At 42.1% G+C, this 24,198-nt stretch overlaps 3 protein-coding genes across 7 annotated transcripts; 1 reads left to right on the forward strand and 2 right to left on the reverse strand.

Moving 5' to 3' along the window:
• Nucleotides 1-1,092: 1,092 nt before the first annotated feature.
• LOC143510494 (non-selective voltage-gated ion channel VDAC2-like) lies at nucleotides 1,093-6,381 on the reverse strand. Of its 2 annotated transcripts, XM_076999893.1 has the most exons (9): nucleotides 6,227-6,381; nucleotides 5,301-5,372; nucleotides 4,856-4,905; nucleotides 4,613-4,765; nucleotides 4,230-4,282; nucleotides 3,735-3,962; nucleotides 2,980-3,130; nucleotides 2,675-2,732; nucleotides 1,093-1,927 (listed from the first exon to the last, which is right to left on the reverse strand). In XM_076999893.1, exons 2-9 carry the CDS (start codon nucleotides 5,365-5,367, stop codon nucleotides 1,836-1,838), a joined length of 852 nt encoding a protein of 283 aa, XP_076856008.1. In that variant the 5' UTR covers nucleotides 5,368-5,372; nucleotides 6,227-6,381; the 3' UTR covers nucleotides 1,093-1,835. The 2 variants fall into 2 exon arrangements, with proteins under 2 accessions (XP_076856008.1, XP_076856009.1); XM_076999894.1 differs by lacking the exons at nucleotides 5,301-5,372; nucleotides 6,227-6,381 and adding an exon at nucleotides 5,065-5,294.
• Nucleotides 6,382-8,211: 1,830 nt separating this feature from the next.
• Nucleotides 8,212-21,776, reverse strand: LOC143510493 (sterile alpha motif domain containing 8). Of its 3 annotated transcripts, none has more exons than XM_076999890.1 (7): nucleotides 21,559-21,776; nucleotides 17,579-17,914; nucleotides 14,502-14,763; nucleotides 12,926-13,021; nucleotides 11,954-12,071; nucleotides 11,628-11,778; nucleotides 8,212-10,328 (listed from the first exon to the last, which is right to left on the reverse strand). In XM_076999890.1, exons 2-7 carry the CDS (start codon nucleotides 17,877-17,879, stop codon nucleotides 10,024-10,026), a joined length of 1,233 nt encoding a protein of 410 aa, XP_076856005.1. In that variant the 5' UTR covers nucleotides 17,880-17,914; nucleotides 21,559-21,776; the 3' UTR covers nucleotides 8,212-10,023. The 3 variants fall into 3 exon arrangements, with proteins under 3 accessions (XP_076856005.1, XP_076856007.1, XP_076856006.1); XM_076999892.1 differs by having other exon boundaries at nucleotides 21,506-21,776; XM_076999891.1 differs by lacking the exon at nucleotides 21,559-21,776 and adding an exon at nucleotides 18,528-18,685.
• A 33-nt stretch (nucleotides 21,777-21,809) lies between these two features.
• On the forward strand, nucleotides 21,810-24,075 carry LOC143510497 (dual specificity protein phosphatase 13A). 2 transcript variants are annotated; one of them, XM_076999900.1, is made up of 3 exons: nucleotides 21,810-22,153; nucleotides 23,160-23,377; nucleotides 23,906-24,075. In XM_076999900.1, exons 1-3 carry the CDS (start codon nucleotides 22,032-22,034, stop codon nucleotides 24,073-24,075), a joined length of 510 nt encoding a protein of 169 aa, XP_076856015.1. In that variant the 5' UTR covers nucleotides 21,810-22,031. The 2 variants fall into 2 exon arrangements, with proteins under 2 accessions (XP_076856015.1, XP_076856014.1); XM_076999899.1 differs by having other exon boundaries at nucleotides 21,817-22,153; nucleotides 23,882-24,075.
• Nucleotides 24,076-24,198: the final 123 nt, after the last annotated feature.

Genomic DNA, 24,198 nt, shown 5'->3' on the forward strand with positions numbered 1-24,198 from the left:
AGAAAAGCTCTCTCACAAACTTGGTTCAACAACAAAACTCTAATATAACCCATTGGTCCAGCCTCCATTTACTCAAACTCAATGGAATTTTACTGGTGGAATCACAGCTGTCACCTGGTCACAAAAAAGCAGGTAACCCTAACAATAAACATACACAGTGCATCTTCAAGCTCTCTCTCACAAATACACATTTACCACATTACAAATATCAAGCCACTGCTGAACTAGAGCCAATGTTAGAAGCATCTTAGCTAGGCTAAGAACTTGACTAATGCTCAGACTCACAGGCAGTTTGCAAGGTGGTTATAGTATCTACCTGTCAATCAATTTCTATATAACAGGACCACTTCCAGGTTCAGTTTCAGATTGCTAAGTTTAAGGACTGTTTATTACTGATCATGTGCTTGACTTTTATTTTGACAGAACTCATCTGGAATGGATGAGTGTGTAAGGAGAGACTCTACATTTGGCATTTTGCAAACTAAACAGCAAATACTGGGTACACACAAGGTCAGTGCCAGCATGGTAAAACTGAATGGCTAGTGCTTATAGATGCACATGCATCACTATAGAAATGCCTTGATAATAGACCAGAGGGCATCAAATGTATGCCTACCGTATGTAGCCTATGTAACTTTAGCATGCCTTGTGGTAGTGTTGGTAGTCCACTGTGATTTCTTTATGCATAAAAGGAAAGCAACTAAATGAGCTACAGACAAGTTTTCATCATTGAAAATCTATTTAATGGTTGTCTGAAGACTTATGGGTAAAACAAACGAAAAAATGTAAGCAAGAACAAATCTCATCAGATTTAAAACAGGAAAAATATGGGATGTGACTTCTTCCCCACAAAAAAGTACATAATATTCTCAGCAGCAGCAGACTATAGGCAAATCACTTATCCTAAATGGAGGTCTATATTAAATAAAGGTAAGAAATGACAGTAGTTCACTCAAGTTCTTCTTTTGTGAGTTTTACTCTATATGAAAATTCTTATTACAGACCATTTTAAGATTTATAGGGCCTTCTGTTTCATCAAGCACTTATCACGTAGGCATCGGTGCGCAAGGTAAAATATGACCAACACGAATATGCTTTCACTTGAATCTGTTCTTTAATGGATAAGGAGTCATGGATGCTGGGTGCTTGCTGTAGCGTTTCTATAAAGCCCAACCAAAGTACAAAGTGATCTACAGCTGGCATTTCTACATACGACTTCAATTTCATTTGATTTAATGCACACTTGGGAGAGCACTACAGAGATCCAAAAAACAGTTTTCTGTGAGTACGAAAACCCTATGAAGCCCCGCAGGAGGGAGTGTATGCAAATCTAAAAAGGTGCAGAGATATAATCCACAGAGCAAGCTGTAGCAAGAACACCAAGAGGAAACAGAAAGGCACAGCCACAGAAAAGCAGCGATAATGTGCAAACCATACAACCTTTTTCTTTAAAAGCAGAGAGGACCATAATTCTCTACAACACAAAGGGAATTTTACATTCAGAACACCTTAATTACGCCATTAGGTACCGGGCCGCACAAAAGTAATAAGGTGCAAAGCCAAACTCTGTGATGCAGGGTGGCCACGAGTGAAGAAGTAAGCACAGCCAGTTTGAGGAAGGCTGCAAGAGGGCGTGTACTTGAGAACTGCGCAAGAACACGTGTGGAGCACTGAGGGGCTTTGATGTCTGCATGAACCTAACACAGATGACCCAGGTGCCTTAGATATCCAGCCTCTCTTCAGAACGAGAGACAGACAGAGGGAGATACAGGTGGGTAGGTGGTGGTTGAGAGGGCAGGACAGTGCAGTATGCATTGGGGGGGAGATTGCGTTGCTTATGCCTCCAACTCCAGCCCTAGACCCAGTTTATGGCCTCCAGAGTTGATGGACCTTCCATCTACCAGTGCCGAGAGTGTCAGCTTTACCCCTACACACACACACACACACACACACACACACGGTTACAGCTCATACTCAGTACTGTACCCTCAGTAGGTCACTTAGGGCGTACTCACACTAGGCTCTGTGATCCGGGCCCGGGCACGGTTGCCTGCCGAAGCACGGTTCGTTTGGCTAGTGTGAGCGCTCCAACCGTGCCCGGGCCCGGATCAGTTAACTGCTCGGGCCCGCTTGAAGAGGTGGGCCAGGGCACGATTCATGTGGACTCGGGCACGGTTCGCTTCTAGTGTGAGCGCTATCCGTGCCCGGGCCCGCTTGGTGCCTCGTCTGATTGGTTCATTTCGCTGGAACTCAAACATGACGTCAGTGATGCGATGCTCACGTTAAACAGTCATAGCGGCAAAGCGATTAGCAGACAATCGTTGTGTTAAATTATCGATAAATCTGTGCTTGCACCGTGTTTCTGCACTCCCAAAACAACTCCAAAAATACAATAAAAAGAGAATCGTGAACTCCATAGTGTTGTGCGAGCGCGCTTTTTTCCAAATAAAGCGGCGTTGTGATGACGTAAGCGTGCTCGGGCCGGGTTGATAAAGCCAGTGTGAGTGCAGGCCAGAGGGGGAGTGGGGAGGGGGGATAACCGGGCCCCGGCACGGAACGAGCAAACCGTGCCTAGTGTGAGTACGCCCTTAGTATGTGCTCATAAAGATAATTTTGCACGATTCTGGGTTTTACAGTAGAAAAAAAAATGTAGTAGAAAGGTGGAAAAACTCACCTGGTCTTAGGGTCTGTGTGTAGCCCACTCCAACCAGACTGGAGTTATTCACTTTAGCCTACAGAAGGCAGAGGGGTGGGTCAGTACAGCAGCAGGGTGGAGATCCTTGTTGCTTAATGCTAGTTGAAGGAGGAACCTCACAAGCTACATGGAGCTTTATTATGCTCTAAGACACACAATGGGTTTACATATGTGTGTGTAACACACTTATGAAAGTGTGTGTGTTAGACTGATAGAAGCATAGGAACTGAGCTGGTGTATGTTATACTATGGCACTGGACTGTGTGTGTGTACAAGATACTCACATTGATGGAAGCGTAGGGATCGAGCTGGTACTTGGCTGCTATACCGAAGCGTGTGCTGTTGCTGCCAGCCGTCCAGGCCAGATTCACCGCTGTCTCCAACTTATCATTCACCTTCTGGTAAATGGAGCCTCCAAACTCAGAGCCATCATTCCTACACACACCACACACACACACACACACACACACACACACACACACACACACACTTACCATCTTGGTACATTCTGTTTTGGGATTTTCCTTTCCAATTTTTTCTCCCTAATTATATCCAATTCCCACCTGTCAGGTAATTCTTCTCTGTCACCTGCCAACTGCCAACCAGGGATTGTGAGGGCTGTCACATGATTCCTCTGAAGCACACACACACACACCTAATCACCGCATCTTTTCTAACTGTGGCTCTGTCAGAGGCTGGACATACACATTCTAAGAATAGCACCCAACCCTTTCTGATGTGTGAGCTCAAAGACAGCCATGATTGGTCAGTGTCACTGTGATTGACAAGGGAGAGTATGTATCCCACACCTCCTCCTTGAAAGAGGAGCCAATTTGGATGTGAGCAGATAGCTGCAGCTAATCATCCCAAATTCCCAGTCTGGTCACCCTGCCCATCAGGGTTGGTGAAGTTTGATATGGGACTCTCACGAATCTCCAACCACAGAGCATCCTTTACAATGCACCCAAACACCTCACCCAACTAACCAGTGGGTGGAAGGTGCCTTCTGGACCAGCTTTTTGTGTGCATGAACACTCACACATTGGTGTGCAGCTGGAAGTCTCTGGTCTTGTAGCCCACAGCAAAGTTGTTGTGCGTCAGTCTGGACTTGGCAGAGTCGAAGGTCATCTGGTAGCCAGCAAGCCAGCCTTCGTAGCCGAGGACACCGGCGGCACTGATGGCTGGGCCAGCGAAGTCGAAATCGACATCACAGCCCACGTTCACATGCTCACACTTGTAACCCGTCTTCACCTTCCCACTCTTCTTTCTGCCATAGAGGAGAGGCATCAGTTCAGCTCCTCACTCGAGAACTACAAGAATTACATGTAGTTAAAACAGGTCAACAGAATCAAATCACATGTCTCAAAGAACAAATGCTCCAAGATGTTCACTCTCATTTTACCCAAGAAAGTGGACAATCTCAACTTGGAGAATTAATGTCCAGTGTTTACAATATCCTGAACACGTTTTGGGTTTGACGTCAGAGGTTGGTGTTGAATATGTCTTATATACACCTCCATGTGTGCCGCCTTACCCTGTGTTTGGAGAGAATGTTGTGTCAAATGTCAACTTGAGGCCCTTGGTGATCTATAAAGGGTAAAGCAGTTTAAACAGACCCCGTTTAGCAAATTAGAAAAACTCAGACATCATGCAACTCTGTTTTTGTGCATCAGTGATGTGTGTCGTCAGCTAACGTGAATCTGTATCTGATCCTGGGGTAGGTATATTCTGGTGTGTGTATCTGATCCTGGTGCATACACTTCTACACACACACACACACATATATATATATATATATATATATATATATATATATATATATATATATGGAGAGAGAGAGAGAGAGAGAGAGAGAGAGTGTGCATATACTTCTATGTGCATGGATATCTACACACACGTCTATACGTACGTACACACCTGGTCCTCCACAGTGATCTCTGTGCCGAGCGTGTTGTCCGTGTTCCATTTCTCGGTGAACGTGAGACCATACTCATCCCATTTGTACTTAGTCTCCAGGTTCCCCATCACTTTGCTCGTGTCCATGTTGGACGAGCCGCACGTCTTGAACTCCTGATGGCATTCAGGGTCAAAACAAGAACAGTGAGCCTAGGGGTTAAAGGGCAACAAAGCCAGTTTATAGATCTACTGTTTAAGACCTACCACTCCATTGGCTGACTTGGTCTTCACATCAAGCTTCACCAGCCCAAAACCTACCAGGAAAAAGAAAAAGAAAATTTAGAAGTCGAAGTTGAGGATAGCTGAGTAAAATGCATAGCACTCTTCCTCCATAAGGTGAAAAGAGTTCTATTCTTGAATTATTAATGAAAGCTCATTGAAGTGAGTTCTATTGTAATGTGTGGCATGCTTACTAGCTCTCATGCACAGGTTTCTCCTCACACCCTGTATAGCATGTACTGTTTCATAGACACTCCTAAAAAGCAGTTGTGCTTGCCCAGATGAAGCACCACTGTTATCCCTGTTCTAAAACAGAAGCCTTTATTCATCCACACACTGATCAAGCCCCCTGCAGCAGAGAAAGCAGAGTGGTCTCCACAGTGAGGTCATAGTGAGGTCGGTAGTGGTGGATGAACAGCAAAGCCATTACCGTATCCCTTATTGAAAATGTCCCTTGCAGATTTGCCAAGGTCAGTGTATGCTGGAGGAACAGCCATTTTAGCTGGAAAGCACAGGGACATAAAAGAAGTGAGCATTTCTTACATGTTTCACAGTGACAGACTCTCCCTGTAACATACTACAGTTCTGAGACAGACATTGCAGCAACCGCAAAGGTGCATGAAACAAGCACCTTCTGTCACACGCCTTTTCTATTCATCATCCCTTCAACTTTTCATCATTCTGATGCACTTTCGGTTGGGGTCAATGTGCAGTTTCCTGAAATTACTGAATAAATTCGTCCCATTCTGTACTCGTGAGTCCAACTTTTGCAACCTTAGAAGCTGTCAGAAGATTTCTTCTCGAACTATACAGAGGCCTGTTGAGGGAATTGTGCTACGAGATAAGCGGAACATTTTGTAACAACGTATTGTAACATTAATGTAAAGGTAATTAGCTAGCTAACCTACCTAGCTTTATGTACCTTGTAGCTACAATAAACTACTTTGCTACTCGCAAAGCGGGGTCAGTATATTTGCATCGTGGTCTATACCTTAATTTTGACCACAACTGTCAGAACATGCTGAAACCAAAGAACAAACACCACTGATGTCGACACATCTAGTTATCAAATTTAGCTAACGGAGCTAGTTAGCTGGATTTGCAGCACTACACTCAGTTTAATTAAATAATTAGCTAAACAAAATTACCAAATTAAAATAGACTAAATGATGAATGGAGGAAACGAGGTTTACAAAACGACTAAGTGGTTATGCATAAGGTGAATTACGCCTGTCGGATCCAATAGGCCGTCGATCCCCGCAATTAAAGTACATTTAGTTGCAGCTGCTACACTAGTTATTTGCAGCTAAATGTAATTAACCAGACACGGTGACAGGACGACAGGTAAAGTCCTACCTGTAATTTTGTTAGGTAGGTTATACTACAAGTCGCCAAAGTTAATTCTGTAGCAGGCGCCTACGGTGATTCACCGGCTGGAGGGTGATGTGAAGGAGACGCGGCGCGTCTATATGACGTCGGCGCTGGTGCCGTCACGTTGGAGTGTCGAAAGGTCCAACATGGAAGTCTACTAGATAATATTACACAACCCTAGAGACTGCTGTTTTTTATGTTGTAATGGTCTTTTTTTTTTTTTTTTTTTTGCTTTACTTAATAACAGCAATTATAAAACGCTTGTCTAAAAATTACAATTGTAACTTATCACTTATATATATATATATATATATATATATATATACATACACACACACACACACACACACACATTAAAATTCATCATTTGCTTATGTCAGAACAGGCACTGAAACTATCTATGCCAAAAACAGTGCATTAGTTCAGGGTTAGTTCCTTTATAAATTGTCCAAAAGGAGCACTTCTGTTTTTTAACTAGTGTTTAAGACATGCAATATTGTTTGAGAAACTACAACTTAACTTGGACATATTTAAAACGTTCAAATATTAAAACGGTACACTGCACTTGATAATGATTCCACCACTAGGGCACGTACACGTTCTGTTCGGGGTTGCTGTTCTATAGTGTGTAAAGACTCTCTCTCTCTCTCTCTCACCCTTGTGAGGGTCCTAGAGGGTGCATGGGAGTTCACTCAACCAGTCCACATGCGTTTTGTGGATTTAAAGAAGGCATTCAATTGTGTCCCCTGGGGATTTCGCTGGGGGGTGTTTCAGGCCCGCTGCTACGGGCTATCCAGGACCTGTACAAATAGAGAAGGATCTTGGTAAGTCAGACTGGTTCCCGGTGGGAGTTGGATTTCGTCAGTGCTGCCTTTTGTCACCGATTCTGTTCATAACTTTTAAGGACATAATTTCTCGCTGTAGCCAAGTGGCGGAGGAGGTTCGGTTTGGTGGCCTCAAGATTCCGCGTCTCCTTTTTGTGGATGATGTGGTCCTGTTGGCATCATCGAGCCAAGACCTACAGCTCTCACTGGACCAGGTTGCAGCCGATTGTGAGAGGGCCAGAATGAGAATCAGCGCCTCTAAAACTGAGACCATGGTACTCAGTCGGACAAGGGTGGAGTGCCCTCTCTGGGCTTGAGCTCGGGATTGAGTTCAAGTATCTTGGGTTCCTTTTCATGAGTGAGGGAAGGACGGAACGAGATTGACAGGTGGATCGGTGCGATGGCCGCAGTGTTGCGGACATCGTACTAGACCGTACTAGACCGCCAAAAGGCAAAGCTCTCAATTTCCTGTTCGATCTGTGTTCTGACTCTTACCTATGGTCACGAGCTTTGGGTAGTGACCGAAAGAATGAGATTGTGAATACAAGCCGCTGAAATGAGCTTTCTCTGCAGGGTGTCCGGGCTCTCCCTTAGAGATATGATCCAGAGTACGGTCATCCGGGAGAGATTAGAAGCAGTCGCTGCTCCTCCATGTAGAGAGGAGCCAGTTGAGGTGATTTTGGGAATATGGTCCAGATGCCATCTGGGCATGTCCAGCTGGTAGGAGACCCCGGGAAGACCCAGGACACACTGGAGAGATTACATCTCTCGGCTACTGCCCCCGCGACCTGGCTAAGTGGAGGATAATGGATGGATGGATATATATAAAGAACTGCGAGACTTTAATCTTGTTTCACTTGTTCTAAACTAGATGTTAGCGTCACCACCATCCCATTTAATTTGAGAAATGCATTAATATGCATACATCGCTCTGACCCCTCCATCTACCTTCTCCTTCTATTTAACTCATTTGCACGCACGCACTTTCATATTTTATTGAGATTCACATACTCAATTTGACACCAGCAGGTACTGCGGTAGGACATGTATTTCACTAGTGTTCTCTCTTTCTCGCTCACGTTGCGCAAACTCACTTCAGAACTGGCATCTATATTTTCAGCCCCCAAAATAGTATCTATTCAAATGTAACTTTAAACTTTTTATTAGTGATATCAGATATACAATAATAACATATCAAACATGAATGTAACTACAAAAGGGGACTGTGCAGAGGTGGCATGTCCCAACACCTTGACTGAGGCCCAAGCCTTAAGGGGAGAGCCAAGAGGACCCATGTTGGAATCTTTAAGCACGGCACAAAGTTAGCTGAGGAAATTAGCTGGCAAACATTCCTTGGTGCATCATCCATTAGGTAAGGTTCACTGTGGGTAAACTTTTCAACAATAGCATACGCTTGTCCAGTTTCTCCCTTACATAACATTAAGTGGGGAAGTAATTGTTGTGCATTTCTGTTGGGGGTTGACTGTTGTATCCGGCACATTTACAAACCCACAACAAATAAATTACTTCATTCTATTTCTGTACATCTGTGCAAAAAAAACAAACAAACCTGATCTCCAGGGGACTTTCCTCTTTAAAAGGATCGGACAGATCGTTAACACACGTGAACTAGCTCACACATGTCCAATGATCTAACACCCTTACACCCCTGTCAGCTTAGCTCATAATTCATGTGCTAGAAGGAGAGGTAAGAGACGTTGACTGTAGCTCTCTGTAGTTGGAAACAGAGTTCTTAAACTGTAAACATTCTAAGACATAAGAGACTTTCTAAATAACACCAATAGATATCAACACAAGTCTCAAATACCTGTAAAAACAAAATCAAAACCTTTTGTATTGAAGAGATGAAACATGCTATGAAATATCATTGGCATTTGGAATGCTAATTAGGACAGAGCTTCCTTCTCATCCAAAATTTTGGCAGCTGATCACTTAAACAAATGGTACAAGAGGAAGGTGGGAAAGATGAGGGGGAAAAAAAAATCCAAGAAAAAAACCTACGTATCCTGAACACCACATCCATGTAAAAAACAAAATATCCCACAACGGTCTTTTGTAAGCATAAGAAAGTAGTCTAATACTGCTGAGCCAAATGGCAAAACCTTAATCACAGAGGCTAATCACAGAGATTAAACACATGACGATAGTCAAGGCCAACGCAAACATTGTTCAGACAACGAAAGTGTAAACTACAGTTCTGGAAGCATTAAATGTTTTATATTGCTTCAAAAGGTTTTTAAAATTATTTTAAGGTTAAAATCACTTTGGAAGAAACAAGGAATCCATTCCTCTCAAGTACTTTCTGCAGGATTACTGTACAGGGCTGGCCAAACCTAATAGTTTTGTTTTTGTCATATTGTTTCAAAAACCATTAAATGTTTATATAATGATTAGCATATAATGATATTTTTTGTTGTTGTACATTTGCTTTTTAGGTTTACTACAACCTAGTATAACATGGCAACTATAATTAACCTCTCAACCCACCAGTAGTGCTCAATAAAGGTGCTCAACATAAGATCAGTAGCTTCAGATTGTGAAAGTATGGTTTCATAATAGCAAAACTAGAAAGAAAAAAAAAATTGTACCTTTAAAACTAGTCAAATACTAATATGCAGTTCAGACTCAACATTTGCCCCCCCCACCAAGTACCTGTGACTACTTTTATCATTATCGTTACTAGTGTTTATATATATATATATATATATATATATATATATATATATATATATATATATATATATATATATATATATATATATATATATATATATATTAAAATGTGTGTATGAGCTGTTTCACTTTTACAAAGTGAGAGGAAAAAGATGGCTATTCTTGTCAAAATGGCAACAAATTAGGCTTATCATTAGGTCAGTATCTGTTGTATACTGCATGTATGTGTATTGTCTAGTGTGTGACTGATGTGCGCGTGTGTGTTTAGCCGATAAGTCTCCTGAGGAAGGTAGGTCTGGAGAAAGGCCAGCAGTACTCGTTGGGCACAGGCCCGTTAACATTGCACTCAAAGAAGGAGAACATGGGGAACCAGATGCGGGCGCGGCGGCTGTGCTGGTAGGCGCGCGTGTTGGCCAGTGTGTGGTAGTACAGGAAGAGGCGTGTGGTGATGTAGAAGGCGATGAAGACGTCGATGGAGTAGTGTTCGTGAGCAGCCAGGATAAAGAAGATGCCAAACAGGTTGAGAACCCAAGAGAGCGTGTGAATGAAGTTCCAACTCCTTGGTGTGTCTACAGGAGATGGAAAACATGGGAAAAACGACCCTTAGACAATGCCAGAGACACCATCCTGACATGGGAAAACTGATGTTTGATGGTTGATGTTTCCGCATTTGATACAATTCCAAAGACTTTAATTCAGCATCTGCAACACAGCTACATCAGAGACACTGTATATTTTACTGACCGGTACATCAACGGAGAAAGTTACAGAAGTCCAGGAAAGCAATAAACTTCTTATAATTATTGAATTAACAATGTATTTTCTTGTGATGAAGATATCAAATGGTTGTGTTTACACTTACTCAGGTAAGCTAAGACCTAACAGAACCTTCAAGAAACCAGAACTGCACTTTTACGAAGGGGAGAGCCTATGCAAGCTGTGGCTATATATACAGATTTTCAACAATAGGTACCACCTAGGTAGTGTCTAGGGCAGGGGTGGCCAACCCGTCATAGACCAAGAGCCACTTTTCTAACTGTGTTACGGCAAAGAGCCATATCGTACATGGGCGAGTGTAATCTGTTGAGCGGGGGGGGGGGGGGGGGGGGGGGGGGGGGGGTGTAAATTATTAGCTGTGAAGACAGTCAAATGCGTGTTTTCCACTACGCCGGTTTTAAAAGTATTAGCGGCTCGCTAGGCTTGTAAACTAACTGCGCACCACGAAAATGTAGCAGTGTGTCGCCCCGTTTGTGCAGGTGAGCCCGCGGACCGGCTGGGGAGCCGCATGAAACCAGGCAAAGAGCCGCATGCGGCTCGCGAGCCGCGGGTTGGCCACCCCTGGTCTAGGGTACCACCATAGGCTGTATTGATGATAGATACAATATTATAATAAAACTTTATATAATATCTCAATATTGTTGTTGCTATAAATTCAGTTCACCATGATAATCGTGTAGTGCATTTATGATAAAAATCACAGCCCAAACAGCCATAACGTAGTAAACAATGAGAACGTTTCTACAATGGTTAGTCCAAGTAAAGAGAGAAAAGGAGTTTCTCTTTTAATTCTGCATCCTGAGAATACGTGAGAATGTGATAATATGTGACTGTTTCCCCTTGTGTCAGCCCCTGATTAATGTAAAAACTCATGGATAAGGTCCAGCTTGTATGCCTAATTATGCATTTTAACACCGGAAAGGATAGAACTTGTACCCTAGAGAAAACCACTTTTGTTACTAAGTATCTCATGGCGGGACTTCTGTAGAAGGCTGATAACATATGGATTGGTGCTCTACACATTTAGTCATTTTTCACCCACTGGAGTGCGTGTGAGTGTGTGTGTACGCTCCAGAACACCTGCTACTCACATTCAGTGACAAAGAAGTTGAGCATGGTGAGGACCACAGTGTGACCACTGAACATGTAATCCCCACAGGTGTGTACTCCTGTCAGGGTCATGCCAAAGCCACTCCATATGGCCACCGCTCTCTGCAGCTTCGCCCACATATCACCGTACATCTAACACACACGCGCGCACACACACACACACGCGCACACGCACACACACACACACACCATTAAAATGGATATAGATAGTAAGTTATTTCATATTTAAAGTGCTGTTCCTTTTACCATTACTCTGATAAACAGTGGTTCTGATGACGAGTGTGTGCATTTATTTGTGTGCATGTACCTTGCCAGTGCACTGCAGGTGTTGTCCAGGGACTGAGAGTGAGGTCACAAACATGGTGACACAGCGCAGCATGAACACTGTTCCCATCAGACTACACAACCGTCGCAGAAGTATGGACCTACACACACACACACACACACACACACACACACACACACACACACACACACACACACACACACACACACACACACACACACACAGAGAGAGAGAGAGAACGGGTCAGGAATGATGCAGACACTGTACTCGTACTGCTCATCACAGGTCCGTGCATTCCCACAACCAGTCCGAGTGGAACACTTCTCCTCACATGCTCCTTGTGCTGTGGTCAAAACCAGCACATATTCACAGAGCAGTAGAGGGAGCAGTAGAGGGAGCAGTAGAGGGAGCAGTAGAGGGAGCAGTAGAGGGAGCAGCTCTCAGGGCGCTGTCAGTCACTTGCAGGCCAGTTGGGGATTTCACACACACACTGATGAAGCAGAACATTACCAGGCTGCAGGGTCCCTAGTCCCTGCGGCAGCATCTCATGAGCTCCAGCCAAGCAGCTCGGCAGCCCCAGGAGGACGTTCACTTAGAGGTTTGCACGTCATTGACCACAGCCAGGATGTGTTCTTAGGACTACAGGACTTAGTGTTTTCCTTAGAGGGCCTGTGGGGCTGTCTGCTCTCCAGATGAAGCTTCCTAAACCTTAGCCTTTCTCCCTCTTACAGGGTCACCTCTCATTCTGAGCAGTTCAACAGAAACTCAATAACAGGAAGACACACACACACGTGCGCATACACATCTGCTTTATGAAACTGATCCAAATGTACAAGAGCAGAAGCCCTTATACAATCGTTAGCTAGCTCCTCCCCCCACCCCCACCCCCTTGCACACAATCACCCTCAAGAAAGAAGCACATTCTGACTGCCAGACACACAGCAAGAACTGTGAACTGCGAGTGTGTATTGTATGATGTGTGTGTGCGTTTACCTATGCTTGTGTAGCAGCAGTACAAGTAACCAGATATTACAAAGGATGACTCCACATGCCTCTGCCATGGCGAAGGCCCAGGGAATTCTGGGTACACTGCAGACAGAAGAGAAACTATTATTTGCAGTTTTCTTTTTTTATGTATGGAATTTAATATGAACTTTATCATTGCACAGAACAGCTGGGCTGTGGTTATGAGTTTAATTTAATCTGTTACACACAGTAACACACAAACCCAAATGAGCTCTCCAACTAACCATATCTTTGGTTAAAATAAAGCAGACAAATTTTTTATCATGTCACATCATGAGTTCACCAATGGGGTTTAATATTTTGGCATATTTCACCATGTGGTTGTATAAAACAGTGTTTGTAGGGATAGAGCATAATTAAGGCTACTGTGCACAAGTTTTCCATCTTTTTACAGATATCTTGCATGCGAATGTAGAAAGAGATAAAATGCTAATTAAGTGAGCACAAATGACCCTCAGTGAAAGATGTGGTCTTTCATAGGCCAACAACTGCTGTTTTGTTTCATAATCTGTCACGGAGTGGTCAGAACAAATTGTCAAAGTCAAATTAGTTCTTTGTACCACAACAGAGACAAATAGACTTTTTAATGACACTGTGCGTTCCAGTGAGAAGTCGCTCTGGCGAGCAGCAGCTGAGTCACGGACAGACAGGTGTGCTCCTCTCACCCCTGTCTCAGTGCACCAGTCTCCCTGTTTCTCTACACCGTTTCACCTCTAAACAGTCACTCAAAAACTGCCCACAGAAGTCTGCCAAGGTTTTTCTTCAATATTGCATCAGCTACTTTACACGGTCCATCAACACAGGCAGCACTGAACTGTGTGCTCGTGTGAAGGTGTGTACGCGCACACACACACACACACACACACACACACACACACACACACACACACACACACACACACACACGTGTTGAATTGCTGTGCAGTTGTGGCCTACAGATCATTGGTTAGGTCTTTTTTTATTCACTTTTCAGTGATTCTGCTTGTGTAATGCTGTTGCTTGCAGTTTCTTCACTACAGGGCTGTTTTCTCCATGTCTTTGTGTGTGTGTGTGTGTGTGTGCGCGTGTGTTTTGCCAACCAACAAATAGTATGAAGAAATTTGTATTCACAATTTTCACAGCACACAGATAAATGCAATGTATTAAATTCCATCATCTGCTTATGTCAGAACAGGCACTGAAACTATCTATGCCAAAAACTAGTTGCATTAGTTGGTAGTGCATTAGTTCAGGGTTAGTTCCTTTATAAATTATCCAAAAGGAGCACTTCTGTTTTTTAACTAGTGTTTAAGACATGCAATATTGTTTGAGAAACTACAACTTAATATTTGAAAGTTTTAAACATGTCCAAGTTAAAACGGTACACTGCACTTGATAATGACTCCACCACTAGGGCACGTACAGGTTCTGTTCGGGGTTGCTGTTCTATAGTGTGTAAAGCCTCTCACCCACTTGGGTCACCCCCTCACCTACCCGGGTCACCCCCTCACCCACCCGGGTCACCCTCAGTTTCACAGGTTACCCTCCTGACTTACTCACTTACCTGTCCAGGAAAATGTCAGGCAGCGGAGGGTAGGTCCGCATGTCTGGCACTCGCTCATGCACAATTACCATGACGAAGGAGGTGAAGCCAAAGACAAGGACGACGTATACAGAGCTGAGGGCCGTTTTCCAGAACTCCGGGTCCAGACGCCGGCTCACGTGCTTGTGCTTGCCATTGCTGTACTGGCACTGTTCTGCCACAAGGGCGTCAGCCACGCTGTCACAGTCCCGCACAGAGTCACCATTACAAAGCCACTCTGGACCTGAGTGTACACACACACACACACACACACACACACACACACACACACACACACAATTGTAATACCCCAGTTATGTGCTCACTATAGTCCTTGAGGTTAACTGATGTCATGTCAATATACACTAGTTTTATGCATGCCTACATTCTGAACAAAAGGAAGCTGTTAACTAAAAGCTATGTGGAAATAAGCCCATAGCATCTTGTAGCCAGTGCTGTTTATTATTCATTATTGTCCACTTCTCACCCCAAATCGTAAACAGTTCCCAATCATCATCTAGACTGGGCTTTACGGACGATGAGACAGAGAAGACCTTTGTTTGATTCCAGCTGTGTAGACATCTGACAAAAACAAACACCCGATCTGGCTGGGGACCCTGAGGATGGACTACAAACACGAGATCTGTGCCTCCCCAAATGCATAAACATGATATGTCTAGCCAGCAAACGTTTCACAACGTCACTCACACAGACTGCAGTTAAAGCAAAGGGTTTGCTGCTTAGCTACATGTGAGCTAAGAATTACCCACAGATCAAAAGCCCTCACCCCAAATTAGACTCTCACTGCTGGAGACTAAATTTCAGTACGCTATTATTAGTGGTGGCATGACACCAAATTTTTTGTACCGATCTGATTATGTACTGATCTCATGCATTTGAATGTCACCCAACATTGATACTATTTTTTTCAACATCAATATTAGTTAATGAGAAACCACTAAAGAACTGTGTTTCATTTGTTGGGTCAAATTGTTTTGAGAGGAAAGTATTATGTATGAAAATTACAAATATAAGCAAAAACAAAACAACATCAACAAAAAAAAAACAACTAAATTTTGTTGTTTATAAAGAAAGAGCATGGCACATTGAATTTTGCCCTTCTATTGCCTTTCAGTCAGTGATATTTCATTGGTCATAAACTTCCTGGTTCTAGGTGATAGGACTATGGTTTGTCTACATTTTTAAATTACATTAATGAATGCAACTCTAATTCCACATAAAGCTAATATTGACCTTATAATCGATCTTGTGAATTTCAGCAGTAAATTTGCTCTACCCACTACACACCAAACACACAGTAAGTAGTCTCTCACTCACACTCAGAAATTTGATCTGACGATTCCTAGTTGCTATTTGGCCAAAGTTAACTTAATAGTTTGCTTAATTTCCATTAATGCACTGCTGCAAAACACTGCTCTACTCTTTTCAGGCTTTATTTTGGGTGGTCTTAAAGTTTCTTTTAAAAAATCTTAATCAGATCTAGCATTTTTGCTGACATCGACCCAATTCCAATACATTGGATTGGTGCTGTGTCTATAGATATTGGATATTTGTTGAATTTACGGTAATAAACTATAAAATAGCAACAGTAAAAGATCATACAGTAGAAAACAGTATATCACTAACTGATGCAATAGTTTACTTAAAAAAAATAAACAGTATATGAAATTAATTTTTACAGTCATATTATGTAGAAAGCACACATTTTTTATGTTAATTTCAATATTTTAGGTAAAATATATTGGAAAATTCCGTAATGTAGTAAACAAGGAATTACCCTAAAAATAAAAGAAATATTCAGTCTAAATTACAGATTTTGCTGATGAGTAGCCTACATTTCAATTTACAGTGAAAACCATTCATCAATTAGCAAAATCGCACCTTGATTTCTACAGAAAGAAAATGCTAAAAATATGGCCAGTGCTGTAAGGTAAAGCATGTTGAAATATAGGACAATGTACTGCCATTTTAGAAATTGTCTTTGTAATTATGGGTCAAATATTTATACATATAAGGAATACCGTATTTTCTGGACCATAAGGTGCACTTAAAAGTACTTTCGATATTCAAGTATTGTGCTATCATTGCTGCCTTCAGTTGAATGGTGACTGTAGAGACGCTTCTCCCGGCTGTTCTTTACTCAATTACGTTTTACGTAACGTTCTCTGATTAGTTTAACGCTGCCAGCGTACACATTACACATCTGTATCAGGGACAGATTTTTGAATTCAGTACACACATAAGGTGCACTGCTGATTTTTGAGAAAATGTAAGGCTTTTCTGCTTAAAGTCTGGAAAATTGTGTAGCGTCGGTCCACTGGGGGACGGCGCTACTTCCCATGAGCCCCTGCGGCTCCGTTATTGATACGCGTTATGTGTAAGTGTTATGACATGCTGTTGTTGATTATGTATTTGATTATGTGTTTTGTTAGTTTAAGTCACCCTGTATTAGTTTATGTAGTTGTACATTGTCTGAGTCTACCTACCGTGTTTGTGTAATGTTACAGTGCTAATGACCTGCCCTCATGTTTCATGTATTGAGTCTATTCTGCGTGATCACGGCTTCATGCGTAATTAAGTTGCTAAGGCAATTTAAATAAAAGTGCCTTGTTGTCTTAAGATGCGGCAAAAACTGGACGGCCTGAGTGATGGCGGCCTGCCAGTAATTGGACTTTACAATAAAATACTGTAAAATAATCATGGTTGTAATGTGTTTATCATAGAGATGGGATGTAGTTGTTTACAGTAAAACAGTAGTTTTTAAAATGATTCACCGTAAATAGGTTTATTTTAAAAAGTTGTTAATTTTACAGCATATTATTGGAAACTGTAAAAAGTCATTTTCTGTAAAAAGAACAGTTCTAAATGATGAAATTTACGGTTGTCAAAAAAGATACCGTAGTGTTTTTTACATTGCCAGCATTTTTTTACGGTGAAGCTCTGGCAACCACAGCTGCCAGTATTTTACCGTAAATTTAACAGATTTTTTTTTTTACAGTGTAGCTATTACACACCTTTTGCCATTTCCCAATACCTACCATTGCCCCCTTGTGGTGAGTGTCCATCATAGGCATAGCCCAGCTCCTCCAGCACGTCTGCGTTCTGTTTCTGCAACTTGCGCAGGGACACCATGAGCCTCTTGATGTCCCCGAGCACCTTGATCTCAAGCGGGGGTGAGCGCAGGTCATACTCGGTCAGGGTGAGCAGACTGGTGCCGTCCAGCCGGTGTTTGTTGCACAGCAGGTCCACGTAGTCACAGAAGCCCTCCTCACGCAGCCATCGTCCCACCTGCTTCACACTCCAGCTCCGCACGCCCTGCTGTGTCCCGGTGCCTGCCATACCACCGCTCACACACACAGCACGCTGTGTACACGCTGCGTGCGCATGTTCGCACGCACATACACACCCCGAAGACAGAACAGGAGAAACACACGACACATTACATGAGAAAGAATTCAAACCACGCAGCATTACATTGTCTTCTGTGTTCACTTAAACTGCATTTCAGCTGTGTAGGTTAACCATAAAAACTATTTGCATAAGCACAAACAGATCCACATCATATATTTGGCATTTTTTGAAAAAGTGACCCAAACAGTAACAATGCAAATGACATAGAATCAACCCACTTAAAGCCAAGAACAAATCCTCAACTAGTCTGTGTTGCTTCAAGTCTAGAAGACATATACTGGTAAAGTTTTAATTTATTGCGATTTTTGCATGTAATTCTCACTCTCAGTACAAGTGTGGCACCCAGTACCAACTATCCTGACTAACAAAACCTTCAACGGTTAATGTGAATTTTCAGTTATTTGTTCTGAAATAACAAAATGTGCAGTACAGTATTATAAATGAGCTTTATAAAATGTGCACACATTCTATAATGAACCATATACTAGAGCCTACTTTCTCCTACACCATCTAATGTCATAATAATACATAAAATGCAAATATAAAACTATATTGCCCAGTGCTACCATAACTTACAGCACACTGGAATGCAGCAATGCCGAGACAGGCTTGTAGAGGGCTATGGTCCTCCACTCAGCTGTTACACAACAAAGTGTGTCAGAAATGGTTTAGTGGAAACAGACTAGGACCAGGAGTTGCTCAACAGATCACCCTTCCCTGTGATTTCATCACCAGCACTGTCATTACAGTCTACAATCACAGGAAAACACCCACACAAGAAGTCACACAAACTAAACCAGTTCTCACACGTTTTCACCCATCCCTAACTCCATAAACAGAAATATTGTTATTGGTGGAAACACAAAACACATTCACCACTCCCAAGCACAATAATCCTTTCCTTACACACACAATTTCCAAAGTCAATGTCCTAAGCTTGCACACACACACACACACACACACACACACACACCAAGGTTTTCCACACATTCTCATTCTCTTTCTCCTCCCTCTCTCACATAAGCAGTAATAGAGCCTGGTCAGATATGGTGATATAATATGTAGCTGCTGTTTGTGTAGATCTCTTAGGGTGGTGTCTCTGTTTACTCCTTGAACCCTTGAAGAACTTTATCCCTACCAGTTACTCCCTAATACAACTATCATCTATCACTTGTTAATCGTTATTACAGTCTTGACTTATGCAATTGCAGAAGGCTGAAATATCAGACATCTTTTAAAATTACCCACAATGCTTCTCTTTTCCTGGGAATTCCACACCATAGCTTGTACTGTATACAACAGGAGTACATCACAAGGCAAGACTACTTAATTGTCAAATCAATATTGGATCACTTTACAGTAACTGCATTACTTTTAAGATGAACACTAGGATATCTATTCTTAAGTAAAAGAAATGTTTCGATTTACTTGGCTAAATTAAAAACACAGACTACACAGTCTGTCAGCAGACCGTTCATTACTGAGATCCAAATACTTTAAGTCCATCTGTATTTTTGATGACGGACTCAATTCTCCTGAGCATGAATGATACTAGGGTTGCACAGATTTCTGGAGAGGTGTTCTGCCATTCTACAAAGACCTGTTTATTATCTGCTCTTCGGTGGACGTGTTGTGTTGCTCTACATTTCATTTAAAAATACCCGAAGCGGTTCTAGTAGATTCAAGTCAGTCAGCATACCTAGGCATTTTCATCTTTTTCTTCTTTAGAAACTTATGCAATTTTGGCTCTGAATTATATGGTGAGCTCTGGATTATCATATTCTGGAATATTCCTCTTCTGCCAAGCTTCAGGGGACTGGGAGTCATTTGTCAGTCATTATTTTGGCGTATTCACATGCATTCATAATCCCATCTGTAAATACCATTTCCCGAACACCTTTTGCACTCATGCGGCCCCATATCATCCATCTCCCTCCTCTGTGATTCACTGTCAGGACTCTGCAGGTACTGTGGTAGTCCTGGCCATGTTTACACCAAACATGTTGGACCCCATCTGTGACGAACACATTTATCTTGGTCACATCTGAGCAAAGAATCTGATCCCAATATTCATCAGGCTTCATCATGCTCGTGTTTCATGCAAAGCTTAATCTTGCAGTTTTACACTGATGACCAAGCAAGATTATTTTTTGTTTTTCTCGGATGTTGTCCACAGAGGCTGACTTAATGCAATGTCCTTTGCACTGTCCAAGTTGTCACAGAAAGCTCTGATTTTCATTTATAGTGTCAGACTGCGCAAGTAGTGCACTGTCTGTGGCATCATTTGATGAGCACAGCCTCTGCAGTCTCAGTTAGTGGTACTGTGACTTGTTCTACACCTCCTGATTACTTCTGCAATTGCGCTTTGGCCGATTTTTAACTGGTTAATGTATCCATTTCCATATTTGCACACAGTCAAGATTTCTCAACACCTCTTATTTCCCATGTGGATCCATGATTCAGACATGCATATATGTACATAGGTCTAACATTCAGAAAAGTCATTTTATTACCACGTTTATGCAGTTAGGCTAATTGGAAAACACAGGTTCACTCAGTTTTGTTTAAATGATAATGAGATTTCTAACTTGTGTCAGTGATCACATGTATATAACTTTGTGGGCTTCATTTTCAATGTAGCCCTTAAAACGTTTATTTGGCATAGGAGAAAATATCACAAGTAATGCAATTAATAGGTGATAGTTTTGAATCGTTTGACATGCAAGTCACTTAATATTCCACAACTTCTGTTGTGTACTGTAGGCCTATGTGCTCACCGAAATTTCACAAGGGGCTGAAAAAAACAGATAACCCCCAGTCATGCTCCACACACCCATGTGTTTTTTAATGAAATGTTTTAACCAAAAGGACTTCAGTGTCCATCAGGTGTTGTAACATCACGGACACAGAGTGACAATATCACTGTTCTAATGTCGCACACGGTCTGTGTGAAACCCATCACAGGTCTCCATCTATCATTAGTGATTGGATAGGAGATTACATATATTACGAACACTTAGATTCACCAAACTTATTCCACGGCTATCTTCATAATCTGTACTTATTAAATCAAATGTCTTTTCGGAAGGTGAACTTAATCTTACATTGGCGGACTGAGGCAACAAACACGCCGATTTCAAGACACATCGAAGCGCTTCGGCAGGTCGCGCCCGCTGTAGTTCAACGGAACGGTGTGAAATAGCCAAGATAACTATTAACTTACTATGCACACAAGCCTTATTTTTACAAAGCCCCCCAACGTTTACCATACAGGCGAGTTAGCAACAATCCCCTAAATGCTGGTTTGGAGGGCTAGTCTGAAACAGCAGGCACCTGATTACCAAGCCAGTGCTGGGTAGCTCGGTTAGCTAGCTAGCTAACGGACTGGGCACCACAAGCAGCTACCTAACCATCCACAGCCAACTACACCTAATATCAGCCGTCGCAAAAACACATCATGGGCTCATTAATGTTTGTTTACACGTTTTATTTAGTGCGAACTCAAATCTTATTTCGCCAGCTGACTAGCTAGAGTAGTAGGTGACTGAACCTACCTATCGTGAGCCGATGCCCTATATGAATAAGAATGGCGTTAGCTCCAACTCACCACAGGTCTCATTCGAGAGGACTTAAAGCGCTGGCCGTGGGTTTGTTTTACTCGGGTCTTTGGTAAGTGTCCAGGCCTGCTCTGTGTTTGGATATCTGCTGTAAATCATTGCGCCCTGACTCGTGTCCGCCGTCTCCAGGTTGTGCCACACATCTGACAGCTTTGTGGACGCGTACACGTTTGCAGTTGTAAACAGGCCGCACTCCGGGGTCATTTGCCAAAAACAGTGACATCCACTGGCAACATATAGACATGCAGAGAAAACCACTTTTTTGAGCGTTTAATAAGTTTTGGCACAAGTTTTACGTGTTTTTTTTTATGATCGCTGCTACCGCTTCGCCTCTAACGGCAAATAGTTAAGGGTTTAATTTTAGAGTAGTACATTGCACCTGTCGCAAGAATAAATATCAACACCATCTGGACCAAGTCTGTGCAGTGTATGATTAAAGCCAAGTGCAGGGTCAATAATAAGTATGTGTGACAGCCACAGACAGGGAACCCCCTCGATAAAGGAGCTGGAGAGGCTCCTGTTCGGAGGGAAACGAAGTGGAAATCATGTGGACGAAGTCTGGCCCAACCTGTTCCTGGGAGACATGTGAGTTGGGTTTGCGTTATAGTTCAGGTTAGGAGTAGGGTTGGAGTTCGGGTTTAGAGGAAATATTCGCCAGTTTTTACATTTTCTACAAGTCAAAGGTGAATCTAAAACTGGGTCAGTCTCAGAATATCCTCTAAACTGAGTGCCTTTCATGCCCCGAGTTTTTAAAATAATGATCGTATATTAAGCCAATATACTTTAATTATCTTAAACTTATATTAAACATAGAATGGCAGTAAGTTCAAATTTTAATTTGCAGCTTATGTTTAACTACCATTTCAAGAACAAGTTGGCATGTTGAGCAAGCTACAGCAGTTTTGTTGGAGCAGAGAGTCACTCTGGAAAATCAGCTACCACTTAATATAAAAGAAATTTGAGCTGACAGGTTTAATGCAACTTTTATTACAGATACATTTCCATTGACATTTCTATTTATGACATTGAGTACATGCTCTTATCAACAACAGCTTATAAAAAGTGCTTTGTCGTCACAGAGAATTCATCCTAGCCCATACAAGTGGGTTAGAGTCCAAATACCACTGAACCAAGATACCACTAGTACTGGAAACACCTAGAAAGACATAATTACAACATTAACACATTATAAGTGCGGTACCAAAATACAAGTGCTGAGATAAGAGGCAACATAACTAGTGCATATGAAAGGAATTATAAGACAAAAAGATAATTGAATAAGTTCAGGATTAGTAGTCATTTTAATATTGCAGGAAATGTTAAATCTACTATCTGTGTTTGAAGGAACTCTGCTCTTTGGACAGCCAGTGGAAGTTCATTTCATCATCTATGAGCCAGGACAGAGAAGAGTTTAATCATTCACAATTTGTACATTTGGAATAAGTTTTCTCAAATGTGAACAATAAAGATATAAAAAATAACAACAATAGCATGTCAGCAACCCCATTCTGGTCCTGTGAATGTCTTGGTGTGTGTTGATTACAGTGATCATTGCTTGGTGTGTGTTGATTATAGTGATCGTTGTTTGTAGGTCGATAGCCAATGATCGCTACGGCCTGTGGAAGCTGGAGATTTCCCATGTGCTGAATGCGGCTCACGGGAAGATGCACTGCCTGGGCAGTCATGAGTTTTACGGCTCGTCCATAGAGTACCACGGAGTGCCAGCAGACGACTCCCCAGCATTTAACCTGTCTCTTTTCTTCCATCCGTGTGCTGACTACATTCACCAGGTGCTGAGCTCACCTGGAGGTAAACCTCCCACTGCTATTCCATTCTACAGAGGCTCACCTTCACATTTTGGCTAATTCTCATACACAAGTATATGCAGATGCATTCAGCCTTGCTGCTTTATTAGGAGTGGCTGCTGCTTCCAAGTATTTATCCAAGTATTTTTATATTTATAGTACTTGTAGATTGTCAGTATGCAGCCAGGGTGTGGGCATAATATGTGACAAATGTACACTATAAAAAATATATATGCCATCTGAATATAAGAGGAAAACAGGAAGTTACTTGAGACTTTACAAATTCAGAAACCTGTTTTACGTGCATCAGTTATCAAATTACACGCTGTTCATTTCCAAAATCATTTACTCTTTAATACACACATTGGATACTGTGTACTATCAATTTCAAACACATTGGTGTAAGGGTTGAAAACATAGTACAAGAGGATTATCTAAAATCTTGTAGGTATGCTTAAAAGAGATATTTGGTAAGGGAGTTGGTAAATTTATGATTGTGTGTGTTCAGCACGACTGCTTGTGCACTGTGCAGTGGGCGTGAGTCGGTCTGCTTCGTTGGTTCTCGCCTACCTGATGATCCACCAGCAGCTCCCCCTTCTGGATGCTATTAAAACTGTGAAAGAACACAGGTGGATCTTCCCCAACCGAGGATTCCTGAAGCAGCTCAGAGCACTGGACATGACATTATGTGGCACAAAGTGATTTACAAACATTGCCATTTAGAATCATCACTGGACCACAAAATTGTAACCTCCACATGGGTTGAATAAACACTTTCTGCAGATGCAGGAATTTCCTGCAACTTTACAAACAGTAAGGTTTCTT

The sequence above is a fragment of the Brachyhypopomus gauderio genome, chromosome 3 (assembly GCF_052324685.1).
Source record: "Brachyhypopomus gauderio isolate BG-103 chromosome 3, BGAUD_0.2, whole genome shotgun sequence".
Lineage (NCBI taxonomy): Eukaryota > Metazoa > Chordata > Actinopteri > Gymnotiformes > Hypopomidae > Brachyhypopomus > Brachyhypopomus gauderio.